General features: G+C 39.9%; 2 protein-coding genes and 3 non-coding genes across 9 annotated transcripts; 2 read left to right on the forward strand and 3 right to left on the reverse strand.

Annotated features, from left to right (window-relative positions):
- The first annotated feature begins 548 nt into the window (after positions 1 to 548).
- Positions 549 to 8,789, forward strand: LOC122005535 (protein WVD2-like 3). 5 transcript variants are annotated; one of them, XM_042560598.1, is made up of 7 exons: positions 549 to 788; positions 4,224 to 4,608; positions 6,702 to 6,787; positions 6,863 to 6,956; positions 7,042 to 7,113; positions 7,792 to 7,902; positions 8,320 to 8,789. In XM_042560598.1, exons 1-7 carry the CDS (start codon positions 763 to 765, stop codon positions 8,545 to 8,547), a joined length of 1,002 nt encoding a protein of 333 aa, XP_042416532.1. In that variant the 5' UTR covers positions 549 to 762; the 3' UTR covers positions 8,548 to 8,789. The 5 variants fall into 5 exon arrangements, with proteins under 5 accessions (XP_042416532.1, XP_042416533.1, XP_042416534.1 ...); XM_042560599.1 differs by having other exon boundaries at positions 4,224 to 4,593; XM_042560600.1 differs by having other exon boundaries at positions 549 to 702.
- On the reverse strand, positions 2,611 to 2,683 carry TRNAA-AGC. Its single transcript has one exon. It is a non-coding gene; the product is annotated as a tRNA-Ala (tRNA).
- TRNAA-AGC lies at positions 2,913 to 2,985 on the reverse strand. The gene has a single exon. It is a non-coding gene; the product is annotated as a tRNA-Ala (tRNA).
- Positions 8,790 to 8,889: 100 nt separating the features above from the next.
- LOC122005537 lies at positions 8,890 to 12,068 on the reverse strand. The gene is made up of 2 exons (XM_042560603.1): positions 11,704 to 12,068; positions 8,890 to 11,395 (listed from the first exon to the last, which is right to left on the reverse strand). The coding sequence occupies exon 2, from the start codon at positions 11,382 to 11,384 to the stop codon at positions 9,141 to 9,143; it is 2,244 nt and encodes a 747-aa protein (XP_042416537.1). The 5' UTR covers positions 11,385 to 11,395; positions 11,704 to 12,068; the 3' UTR covers positions 8,890 to 9,140.
- Positions 12,069 to 12,543: 475 nt separating this feature from the next.
- On the forward strand, positions 12,544 to 12,615 carry TRNAM-CAU. The gene has a single exon. It is a non-coding gene; the product is annotated as a tRNA-Met (tRNA).
- Positions 12,616 to 13,448: the final 833 nt, after the last annotated feature.

Here is a 13,448-nt window from a genome sequence, read left to right on the forward strand (position 1 = left end):
TAAACTACGCAAAACTCGCAAGAGAGAAATTAAGTACGCTACTAAAATCCTGATATATTATCGTAGCGGTAATATAACGGAGTCCTGCTGCTATAGTAGCGGAACTGGCGATCAGTTTTCCCGTTTCTGTCCCGTTATTTGTCCTAGGGTCAGCCGTGGCATATCGGTCGTTACGTGTCGTCGGTCACTAAAAAAAAGAAAATTTTGAATGGAACGTACTTACTTTGAAAAAATTTAACCGTTTTACTGGCACCGTGATAGGCGAAGTATCGAAAGTGATCAATTAAAAGTCGGGTACAATTTCGAGTACAAATAATAAGTGGAGAAAGTATATTTAAAATTAGTTCGCGCGTCGGGTTACCTGCCGGATTGACGTGAGGGTCCCGCCACGACCCCCAGATGGAGGTAGTCTTACCGCTCTCGAAACGACACGAGGGACCAGATTTACCTGCGAACAACTCGAATGCATAACGCGCGAAGGTTCCACCGACCGCCGTTAACTTACGTCGCTAAACGGCGATGCAGTGCTATAAATGGCGTAACAGGGAGCAGCTCCACTCTGTAACGCCGTGGAGAGGAGTACAGCCAAGCTCGCAACTCGCAAGCGGATAGGAAAGCGAAGGGGCCGGCGGACGGCAGCGGTGGGATAAGGAGAAAGTGAAGGATAGTTGAGGCGGAGGAAGGTGAAATCGCAAGCCATTGGTTGGTTTTTTCCCCCTCTGTCTCGTTAGGTTTTGGCACCTTGGTTTTCTTTGGAATCAAATGTTGGAGCGAGCGAAAAGTAATTTGTGAGTGTTCTTAATCGGATGAGGGATTCACATTTAGAATCTTCTTTCTTTGCTTGGAATTTTGCTGGATTTCTTTGCACCAGGAACAATTTTGAATGCAGTCTTTTCTCCTCGACAAATTGTTTTGACGCAATCTTTTCTTCCTCGACATTGTGAATATTTTAGATCTGTGCAGTAATTTCTTTTTCCTTTTCTTCCTACTTCTGTGGGTTTAGTAGCACTTTTACTGCTTCGATGGGGGATCTCTATGGAGTTTGGGTAGATAATAATTGAGAGTTGCAGATGCTGGTTCAATTAATTCTAGGGTATGGATAAGCATACTGTTCTTCTTTATGAGTCGGTGTTTATGCTTGTCACTTTCTCTCCGATTCGAAATATTCACAATGTGACGGTAATTTTTATGCTAATGGTTAAAATCTTTCAAATTACGGTGTGCCGAAAAAAATAGTGGCTTCCTGTTTCGACTTAGCATCCTGTTCCAATTTCTTTCTGCTCTGATTTAAAAAAAAAAAAAAAAAAAAAAACTGGAGTTGCAGGGTATTGATTCCCATGCCTCTAGCTCTACCATCTGAGCTACACCCCTTAATGAAATGTAGTTATGACGATTGAAAGCTAATCAGTACATTATCCCATGTTACTTGCTGGTTGTCTTCTAAGAATTTGAAGCTATTCTTAATATTGCATCTATCACTTGCTGGTACTGTTAGTCTAACATCTTCTGCAGTTGCTATATTCTTTCTCATCTTCTCATAGGGCTATCTGAAGGGTATAATCCTCATGAATGGTCCAGCGCAGGACTGGTTTAGAATTCTTTTTCTGGTTAAAAAAACAACTAAATATACTAATTACTAAATTTCGGTGTATTCTTCTTTTATACAACTAAGTCAGATTCTCTTTGCAGCACCTCATGATGTTTTATGAGTCATTACCTTTTAACTTCATACCTTTTGCCTTAGTCAAATCTCTAAATACTAAATGATAAAACACGAAAATTAGGACGTGTATGGTGGTTACCACCTTGAAAGTTTGGATGAATGGTGTGCTACCTGTCTAAAATCCTGAAGAAATTCCCAAAATTGGTTAAGGTAACTTAATGTTGAATTTTCCATTGCTCAGTTAACTAATTTTTATTTTTTCACTTCTACATGTACTATGCAGTTCTTCTTTGTACAGCTTATTTATGAAAGATTTTCCAAAAAATACAACAGAAATTTAGAAAAGTGGAGTATCAAACTCCATATCTCTAGCATGCTAAGAGCGTGCTCTACCATCTGAACTACATTCCCTCTCTTTTTCATTGGGGGAAAAATGATAATCTCAGTTAGCCTCATTGACTATTCCTGGAGTGATCAGCCTGCTCCTACGGAAGTTTCCCACCGGCCATCAGGGTAAATCGGGAAACGCACGCGGCAATCAGCCCAGAAGCCTAGCATCCTTTGATTACGCCCCCCATTTGGAGGAAAAATTCCTACAAATACGTCATAGCTGGGGTTCAAACACTTAACTCTCATTTTTATTTTTCATTTCTATATGTACTATTCGTTCCTTCGGTTTGTTTTTTTCAAAACATACATTCTCACGATTTGTATCCAAAGCCTATTAGAAATTCATTTTTATTTATTAAAAACAAAAATGGATTATATAGCCGTGAAACATAATTTTTTTGAACTGGATCCAGTCTTCCAATTGAATAAGTATGACTAAGGATCATGAAGATACAAAAATTTAGTTCCAATCGTAACTAGATCTTTTATTTTGGTGTTGTAAAGGGAAATTGAAGTCAAACAAGCTGGAAGATTTTCCCAAAAATATAATAAAAGTTTGGAGAAGTGGGGTATCGATCCCCATACCTCTCGCATGCTAAGCGAGCGCTCTACCATCTGAGCTACATCCCCATTCTTTTTTATTGGAAAAGTTTGAATACATGGTGTGCTACCTGTCTAAAATCCTGAAAAATTCCCTCAAATTGCTAAGATAACTTAATGTTGAATTTTCCATTATTAGTTAACTCTCATTTTTATTTTTCAATTCTATATGTACTATGTGTTCCTTTATCTGTAGTTTTTTTTTTTCACTTTGTACAGCTTATTTATGAAAGATTTTCCAAAAAATTTAATGAAAATGTGGAGAAGTGGGGTATCGATCCCCATACCTCTCGCATGCTAAGCGAGCGCTCTACCATCTGAGCTACATCCCCAGTCTTTTTCATTGGAAAAGTTTGAATACATGGTGTGCTACCTGTCTAAAATCCTGAAAAATTCCCTCAAATTGCTAAGATAACTTAATGTTGCATTTTCCATTATTAGTTAACTCTCATTTTTATTTTTATATGTACTATGTGTTCCTAGTTTTTTTTTTCCACTTTGTACAGCTTATTTATGAAAGATTTTCCAAAAAATTTAATGAAAATGTGGAGAAGTGGGGTATCGATCCCCATACCTCTCGCATGCTAAGCGAACGCTCTACCATCTGAGCTACATCCCCTCTTTTTTTCTATTTTTTTTAATAATATTTCTATGCGTGTTGAATTAACAGTTTTTAGTGAAACTTCTAATAATTATTAATAAAATATATTTTTCCACAAAAAAAAGTAGTCGAGTGCATGAAGCTCTCGCTAGTACAGGTCCCGGGGAAGGGTTGAATTATATTAAGTCTATTGTCTGCAATCTTACCTTGCATTTTGCAAGAAGTTGTTTCCGCCATTCAAACCTGTGACTTCAAGGTTATGTTTTTCCACCAAAAGAAGTCAAAAATTGAAGATGTGGAATATTTATCCCCATCGCTCACATGCTATGTTAAGTAAGTGCTCTACCATCTAAGCTATATTCCCTTAATATCTTCTTAAGGAAATCCTAATATAATTTGCCGGTCATCTCATTTTACATAGCACTTGTTGTGTTAACATCTTGTATAATGGACTTCTTTTTTCTTGTGTAATAAACAGTGAAATAGTGCAGTTTCTCGGTATTTTTTTTTTTGTTTAATGAATCAAATTAACAAAATTAATCACTCAGTTGTTTTAGTTATTCTTGCTACTGTAAGACAATTGGATTTTCTTTGTGGCACCAACTTATGTTTCTTGAGCCATTTGCTCTTATATTTTCTCCTTTTGTTTTGTCTATATGATGCGATTAGCCTTGCACAAGCATGTTGTTGGTAACTTTAGGCAGCCCAGCCCCTCTTGCAATGGAAAAACTGAAATATTTGACAGAATTTTGTGAATCAAACTTTCAGTTCTACATTTTATAATTTCTTAATTGTTAAGATTCCTGAGGAAATTGCCATAGCTATTGAGATTGCTAGATGTTTAAGATTCTAGTACGTAGGTATTCTTCTAATTTTTATGTTTCTTTTCCCAACCGTCAATATGATAAAATTTTGGCCAATCATTCTGTGCACATTGTTATATTTTCATTATGTTGGTTCTTATGGCAGGTTAATGGGTGGGGAAATCATTAAAGTGGCTTTTGATGGAAAGTCAGACCATGCAGTAAGGATGCTAGATGATGAGAATTCTCATAGGCAACAAGAACTGCCTCTTCTCAGTGATCTGTGTGTGGATGACGATACAGCAGAAAATAAGCATATTATTCACAAGTCATTAAATCAAAAAAAGTCAGCTGCACTGAAACCAGCTAATTCTGGAAATTCACAGTCTAACCGCACTGTTCCTCAGCCTTTCACTCTTGCAACTGAAAAGCGTGCTTCTGGTGGACATCACTCTATCATTTCTGTAACTGTGAATGCAGGCAAACACGCAACTGTAGAATATCTCCAGTCCAGAAATATCACAAACAAGCCTCAGGTGACCTATCCATTGGTATAAAAACTGCTTAATCGTCCATGATGTTATTTCTTATTGTGTCCCTGCAATGACATCTGAATTTTTTAAGGATGACTTTTATTTTACTTCAAACTATCAACTTGTGATAAAAATTAGAGCATTCCTACGCTCGCTCTCTATTAAGCAGTTCATATAGCATGTTACTAGGTTTTGTACTTAGCTTGTCCTGAATGTATTGATTGTTGGGATCTTAGATGGCTAGAGGGGGGGTGAATAGCCTCTTAAAAACTTAAACACAAATTTCTACAAAGAAACTTGTTAGCACAGCGGAATTAGGAAACTAAAACAAGAAGGAAACAAGCACACTAACACACGGATATACGAGGTTCGGGGATAACTTGCCCCTACTCCTCGGCGTGTCCGTAAGGTGGACGAGCCCTTGATCTTCGGTAGATCACACCCCGGATGACTCCGGCTAATGAAGCTCTCCTTCTCGGTGGAGAAACCTCTCCACAAAGTCTTGAACAGATTTAAAATGAAGCACACAAGACTTACAGATCACAGTGGCTCAAAGAAAATCGAAGTAAGCTCACAGCCACGAAGATGATGAAGACAGAGTCCAAGAACACAGCAAGCTCTCAACCGAACACAGCTTTTTTTGCTTCTCGCTCTACTTTTCTAGCATACATCGCTTATGTCTCAGATTCGATCAACCGGATCGCCGCCAACCCGCACCGAATCCTCGCCGCAGCTACGGCCGCCAATCGCTTCTCTTCCTCTTCGATTCTCCGAGCTCACACCAATAGAACCATGGTCTTCACCGGTGCCTCCGAGCTCGAACCAATCACCGTGAGTTAAGCCAATCGCACCGATCACCGCCAAACACACCAATCGCAACTCAGAGCCGCTCAAATGCATTTGACGCAGAGAAAGCAGTGGAAAGATCCTTTGTCTCATTCTTTGATGAGGCTTAATTTGAAATTAAGCATCGGTATGGTACCTGCAACTTGTCCAAAAGACTCACAGCAGAAGGTTAAACAGAGATGGGCAAAAGAAGTGCGAATCGGAAAATATCGGAGAAAGCGCATGCACAATGGACTTAATCGTGGATCGGTCGCCAGACGATCACAGATCCTGGACCGATCGCAACCGATCGGTTCGAGATGGTCCGATCGGCCGTGGCGATCGATCGATTGATGGATCGTCCATAGACCAATCCAACACCCTTTTTCTTCTTGGCATTTTCTCCCGATCGGTCTGCATCGATCAGATCGCATCGATCAGATCGATCCGCAGTGCATCGAGTCGGTCACCGACCGATCGAGAATTTAGTCTTACTAGATTGGTCCGCGGACCGATCGGTCATCCAAAGTCACCGATCGGTCTGCTGACCGATCCAACGCCATGTGATAGGCGGATTGGTCCGAGAACGAGCCACGAGCCCTCTCTCGACCTAATCCGTCCAGAACGAGCTCCGAGCCCTCTCGACCTAGTCCGAGAACGAGCTCCCGAGCCCTCTCTGACCTAGTCCGGAGAACGAGTTACCGAGCCCTCTCTGACCTAGTCCGGAGAACGAGCTACCGAGCCCTCTCCGACTTCGTCAGGTCCAGAGAACGAGCTACCGAGCCCTCTCTGACCTAGTCCGGAGAACGAGCTACCGAGCCCTCTCCGACTTCGTCCGGTCCAGAGAACGAGCTACCGAGCCCTCTCCGACCTAGTCCGGAGAACGAGCTACCGAGCCCTCTCCGACTTCGCGTGCCAAGTTTCCAACTTGGACTTTTCCCTTCCACTTGATCAACCTTGATCATTAATCAAACCGAGTTTAATTAACATCTGATACAAACTTAAATCCGTGTCAACATCAAAACAACAGCCAGGTCAGACTGTATCAACATTGATATGATCTGCATTGTGATCCTGTATATTCTCAAGTGATTTTGCGAAAAAAGAAGGAACTTTTCACCATTCTCGATGCATGCATCCTATCAACAGATCAAGAAGATCACAAGTTTTGAATCCAAATTTATATGGCTTATTCTATTCTTGAAAGCATTTCAAATTCTTCTGGAAATGTAATTGGGATCTCTAAAGAATGATCAATTGTGAATCTAATCCTGTTGGTATTGCAGAGAAGCTCAATTCTCACATCCAGGAAGCCTTTGCAACTTCATAATGCAACGCAAGCAGATGAAGAAGAGTCTCACTCTTTTGCTTTGTATCCTTATATCATTATATCTTCTACTCTATTTATATTGTCTATTTATTAATTGCTCCTGAACTTATATCATAGAGCTACACCATCTGTAAGAACTTTGAGAGGCAAAACAACTGTAGCAACTGCCCCTAGTTTCAGATGCAGTGAGCGTGCAGACAAGAGAAAGGAGGTACCATCTCTATGTACTAAGTCTAATTTTAGTGTTCTCATTTTAATCAGTTTAATTTTAATCATTTTTCCACTGATTTCTTCAGTTCTACTCCAAGTTGGAACAGAAACACCTAGCTTTGGAGGCAGAAAAAAATCAGTCTGAAGCTAGGATCCGGGTACGCTTTCTTCTGTTAATACTCTCTATTGGTGTATATAAGTTGTCAATGTGTACGCTGGTGTGCACAATGGAATATTTTTTACTATTTTTAGCATGAATCCTTCTGAGATGGTGTCAATATTTCATTTCTCCATATTTACCTTGCATTTGTATTACTAGTACATGTGCTGAATGGTAGCTGAATCCTAGTACAAGTGCTTAACATTGGTCTCTGAAAACTAACATGAATTGCACTAATTAACTAATACGAATTTGTTAAAACATAATATATTTGATGGGTTGTGCTCATCGTCTGCTTTATGTCTACACTAATGAGGTCACGTATATTTTGGATTTCCCTACTATTAACTTTATAGATACAACAGAGAAATGGAAGAGGCTTGGCAGGTGACCAATTTCAAAAGTTTACAGTATCAGTAATATATGATTTTAGGTTTCTTGAATAATTATTTTAGTATTTAGCAGATGATCAATACATGTTTGGCCTAAACATAATACAATTTAATTCAAACAATCTTAAATTAAAGAAAGGATGACAGAGAGGTTGTTTTCAAACAAACATTAGCGGATTATACTTCCCAGCAATACTTATGGTGAACAATTTATGTTTCTTCAGTTTCATTGCAAATGCATGGGCATTGATCATGGTTAAGTTCTTAACTGTCTGATTCATCAGGAAGAGCAAGAGGCAGCTCTGAAAAAGTTGAGGAAGAGGTTATCATTCAAAGCACACCCAATTCCTAGCTTCTACCATGAGGGTCCTCCTCCGAAGGCTGAGCTAAAGAAGGTAATGCCTTAGACCTTTGCATCGAGTCTCCTTGTAATTCAACATTTAAGTAAATTAAATATACAAAAAGTAAGTAGATTGTCATTTTACTAGAGGATGGAATTCCACTGTCTGTTGCAAATTTAATTACTGAAAATATTCTCCATGTGTCATAGGATTAGGATGGTTAACTATTTCATGTCTTGCCGAGTTTAATTACTGAAAGCGTCATAGTATTCGTGCATGCCTTGCACAGTCCCGTATCAAATTTCCAAAAACAAGTCTTCCTCTTGCATAATGAAGCAGATCCTAACTTCCTAATTTTTCCCCATTTCTGTTGATTGGTTTGTGACTTCACTCCATTTCTAGGTAGTAGTTTCATCTCCTAGTATTCCGTAATAGTTATTTTTCAAGTTAGTGCATTTTCCTTGTACAAAGGTACCTCCTACTCGAGCGAAATCCCCAAAACTCACTCGAAGAAAGAGCTACAACGATGCCACCCCAGCTGAAGGACTCAACTGTGCTAGAACTTGCGGACAATCTCATCATCACTGTGCCATTGTTGACACTGAGGATATTAAGAAGAATGTGAAAGGCAGAGAAAACATCAAATGCAGGCTCACTGTTATTGATCAGACAACGGCTGCAGTCATGTTACGGACATGAAATGCATTTTGGATTTTAATTTACCTCAAAAAATTCAAACTGTATCTAGATGGTGTGATGTTTGCGGAGCCTTTGAGAGCAAATGGTGGGATGCTTAATGCTGTAAATTGTGTTATTTATATACATGCGAGTAAGAAGATGAGAGTTGCTTACTATTTATTATTTATTTTCCAAGTAAGAGGTGTGTATATGTATCTGTGCTAAACTAAAGAGCAGGCAGCTTGACTGCTTGTTATTTGTTTGATTTGATGTTATTTTTGTGAAAACATTTCTCTGACTCGAATATTATTTTCAATTAGTGAAAAGACCAATATATAATCATATGAAAGAATAGATGTAAGGTTTACTAGCTCAAATGCTCAACTTTATTAACTGGTCCTTGAAACAGATAAAGCAAACAAACAAAAGAGAAATAGACGCTATATCTTAAAGAGAGATCCTGAAATAAATAACCCGGACAGCATTATGAAGGTCCTTACTATATCCTTGAGGATGAGACAGATAGCATATCCTAAAATACAGAAGAAGAAGAAGAAAAACTCAAATACCTCCTCTTGATTACCTATCAATCTATCATAATCTATCACAATTTATTATACAGGGGCTGCGCATGTTGTTCGGAAGTGACCCGTTTGATTGCACCGACTACAATGCACGATCCGCTTAGCTCGTCCTTGATCTTCCGAGCGAGCTCTCTTCTTTCTTGGCCTTGCAGGAGGCCTAAGCGACTTCGGTGGATTAACTACTAAGACAATCTGATTATTGGCATTTTGGTTTGAGTCGGGCATTTCCCTCCAAAGGCTCTTGTCTGGAATTGGATGTATAGTCTGTGAATATGCCTTCCGATATGTCGCCACAGTGAAGCAGCTTTCTGTGTAGCGATGAACATTCTGTCGGCATGAGAGAAGTGCAGCCACTCCATGAGCACAGGGCAAGCCATAGAGCTGCCAACCCCGGCAAAGGCAACAACGGTTGCGAATGTCCACAATTATGCTTCCTTCACGAGGAGACACCACTTCGAATTCCGCTTCATTTGCTCTTCCAACTTGATAGCCCCTTGCATGTTCTATTGCATCAGAGACACGGCGTTCAGCAGATGGCACGAGGATTGTCGTCCACTGCATGCTTACTTCACGTCGCTCGTTAAACCAAGTCATCAACTGCCGCCTGATGTACTCCATCATCTGGATTATTGGGAGTGAAGAAGCTTCGAGTATCCAACCATTAATCGATTCAATGATATTTGCTGTGAGGTGTCCAAATCGAGTTCCCTCAAAGAAGGCGGTTGCCCAAAGACGCGGTGGAATCCTTCCGATCCAGAAGGCAGCTTCAGGTGATATTTGCTCAATTTCTCTTACTTTAGCATCAAATTCATAGTCTGTGAGAGCATGAGCAGCTCCCCAGAAGATATCAACAAGTGCAGAGTTGCTGAACTCTTTGCGGAAACTCTCAGTGAGATGCTGCATGCAGAACCCATGGAAGGCAGTTGGGAAGTTGAAGTCGACGCCATCAATAATTCCTTTCTGCCTGTCTGACAAAATTGTGAGCCTCGGCATGTTCTCCGTATTGGCCTCAAGTAAAGCATGCAGTTCAGATAAAAACCATATCCAATTCTCGTCAGTTGCTTCATCAACAACCCCAAAAGCTAGAGGAAATAAAGCACCATCTCCATCAAATCCGGTGGCCAAGAGTAAGGTTCCCAGATATTTGCTCTTCAGAACAGTCTTATCTAGCCCAATCAAAGGTCGGCATGCATTTACGAAACCATATATTGAGGCATAGAATGAGATAAATAGTCGTTGAAAACAATCATCTTCTGGATTTTTGTATACATTAGCAATGCTTCCTGGATTTGTCCTCTTAATTTGCTCGCAATAGTGTGGCAAGAGACGATATCCTTCCTCGAAGGACCCACGAACTGCAGCCATAATCCTCTCCTTTCCTCTCCATGCTTGCTTGTAGGACAAAGTTATTCCATGCATGCGGTGGATCTCTTCTAGTATCTCCTTAGGCTTGTACTGCGGGTTCTCCCGAAGCTGTTCCTCAACAGAACTTGCCACCCACTCAACTGATGCCTGTTGATGCCCAAGATGGTAAATTCCGTTGCATGTATGAGTCTCATTGATGGTCCTGATAGTGAAGTTTGGCACACCAGGGAGCTTTGCTGCATGGATGCGCCAAGGGCAACCGTCGGCGGCACACTTTGCTGTGAAGCGTGTCTTATCAGATTTTACAGTTTGGATTTCAAAATGGCAAGCAATGGCTGCATCCCGTATAGCTCGTCGACAGCTCTTGACATCTGCAAATTCCTGTCCCACAGTGATCTGGTGGTCTGGACTCACAACCAGTGCTCGGGCCTGCAATACCTGAGGAACTACCAGCTGACCCTGCAACATCTCTTGCGTCAATCCGAGGGCAAGCTCCTGCTCATGGTCCACTGAGAGCTGGTCCAAGCTATGATCAACACTGAGATCATGGGTATCAGCAAGAGTCAATTCATGGTTGTCTGATATACCCAATTCATGACTCTGTGCAAGGCCATCTTGATCGGCATCATGATTCTGTCCTAAAGCCAAGTCCTCGCCATCATCGTGGCCATGGTCATGGTGGTGCTGGTGGTGATGGTGCCCCAAAACTAGTTGACTCTCATGTGAATGCCCAAGTACGAGATCATGATTGTGGGATTGGCCTAGACCGAGATTGTGGTCATGAGGGTGCCCAAGAACCAGACCATGTCTCTGTCCAAGGCCTAAACCCTGACCTTCGCCAATAACTAGCTCGTGATTCTGGCCAAGAGCCAAACCAGGATTTCCAAGAACCAATTCATGGTCAGCCATCGATACGTAGCCTGAAAAGGAAAACTTTATTAGAACAGCTGAAAACTAGCCCATCAATCAGTACCAAATTTTAATCCTTGATAGACACATGTGAAAGGCAACCATAATTAAATCAGCGTCACTAGAAAACTCAATCATGAAAGAAAAATGACAACTTGGTGATATTCTGAAGCTCAAAATTCTGAATTTTCATCTCCATAACCAAAGACACAGGCAGTAGCATTCGAATGAATTCGATCAAAATCCCAACGGTTTACTTCAAAACGCAAACTTGAACGTAGGAACACAGCATCCGGAAAAAGAAAAGCAGCAAGAATACCTCGTTCACACGAAACGCGGACTCGAACACCACCAGACTCGAAGGAACGCCGGCAAGATTCGATTTTTAATGAGGGAAAGCGCAAAGCACCCCAAAAGGACGCAGAACCAGCAGGGCCACCCGAGGCGGAGTCGAGATGAACGATAGCAAGATCTAGGGCCTGATTTGGGTGGGAAGAAAGGAGGAGGAGGAGCCTCCTTCAGGAGGCGGGAAGGAGGGAGGAAGAAAAGAGATTTGAAGGCAGGGCAAGGGGATTTAGAAGGCGAAGAAGGGAAGAAAAGGGAGGGTTTGGGAACGGAAGAGGGCAAAAGGGCAGAGGCGAACGGCAGGAGATGGCCGCCGATGCGATAAGGAAAGGGGGCATTTAGGTCAACATCTGGCAACACCGCTTCATATTTTGCGGCAATATTACGGGGCTGCCCTTGCGTGACCTCTAACGGGTCGGATATCTTATGTGGATCCGATAACTTGAATTGGAGTATACACAAATGTGAAGTATTCTTTCTAGGATAAAAATTTATGTTTTATTTAGTATAAAAATGAAATTTAAACACTACCAAATTTACTTGCTAAATAGTCAGTGACAAAGCTAAAAATAAATTGTACAAACTTATAATTATTTTCTTATTAATTCTTACTTTAAATATCTAAAATATAATATATATTAATATATATATATTTCTACCATTGGTAAATCATATACAATCTCTCTAGTCTAACTGTCTAATAGTAGTTATCATTCTTAATTACTAGAAGATTTGAATGTTCTCCGTATGGAAGTGCTCATCATTACTTAATAAATTAATATATTAAATATTAATTTCTTGTTATATTCAACAAATCAGAGTGGCGCAGCGGAAGCGTGGTGGGCCCATAACCCACAGGTCCCAGGATCGAAACCTGGCTCTGATACATTTTTTACAAATTTCGTTTGGTTTGATTTGTCGGGCTTAAACAAATACGGCCCATATTTGACTCATTAAGTGGTCCATCACCCACTGCTTATCCATACCGCTTGACAGACACTCATTTCAGAAATTGTAATTTAATCGATGTTTCTCAACGGTCGTTGGAAATTAGTTTAAAATATTTTTAATATAAAAAAAAACATGTTATGCTTGCAGTTGATCACTAACTATTATGTAATTTTTATTTATAAAATGACATAAATAAAATACCTGTTAAATTGTTGTATTAATAGATAAATTGACAATGGTAGCCATTAAGAGTAAATAATGCACTAACTAATGCACTCAACCAATATCCAAATTATATATTTTACTTCCAAAATTATTAAACGACACATTATTTTTCAAAAAATCCTCTTTTTTTTTTTTAATTTCAATGGGCCCTTAAATAGGTAGTGAAGGTGATTGTGAGCATGAAATTATAGTTAGGTCTTGACCTTCCTGGGAGGCATCGCAAGTGGTAAGACATGAGCCGCACAAATCCAATTATTTTCAACAGGGACATTTATCCGACGTAATTAATTTCTAGAAAATTCGATTATGAGTGCCGGGCTACTTATTTCTTTTACGGATTTTTTTTTTTAAAAAATCATCTCTAAATAATTGATAGACTAATTTGGCCATAACTTCATTATTATTATTTTTAAACCGAAAAGATAGACAAAGAAAAGAATGAAAAAGACTACTATGAAAAAAGTTAAGCGATTAGATAATTTTAAAATTCGGTGGGATTTGTGTATTTGAAAAGTTTCAATTCATTATTTAAAAAAAAATCAA

Source organism: Zingiber officinale, chromosome 7B (genome assembly GCF_018446385.1).
Source record: "Zingiber officinale cultivar Zhangliang chromosome 7B, Zo_v1.1, whole genome shotgun sequence".
NCBI classification, from domain to species: domain Eukaryota; kingdom Viridiplantae; phylum Streptophyta; class Magnoliopsida; order Zingiberales; family Zingiberaceae; genus Zingiber; species Zingiber officinale.

What these genes read in the sequence shown, in the direction of transcription:
- LOC122005537 (XM_042560603.1), bottom strand. Translation starts at nt 11,384, where the DNA reads ATGGCTGACCATGAATTGGTTCTTGGAAATCCTGGTTTGGCTCTTGGC.
- LOC122005535 (XM_042560598.1), top strand. Translation starts at nt 763, where the DNA reads ATGTTGGAGCGAGCGAAAAGTAATTT. An exon ending in GAGTCTCACTCTTTTGCTTT is followed by an intron (nt 6,788 to 6,862) that starts GTATCCTTATAT and finishes CTTATATCATAG; the next exon opens with AGCTACACCATCTGTAAGAA. An exon ending in AGTCTGAAGCTAGGATCCGG is followed by an intron (nt 7,114 to 7,791) that starts GTACGCTTTCTT and finishes CTGATTCATCAG; the next exon opens with GAAGAGCAAGAGGCAGCTCT.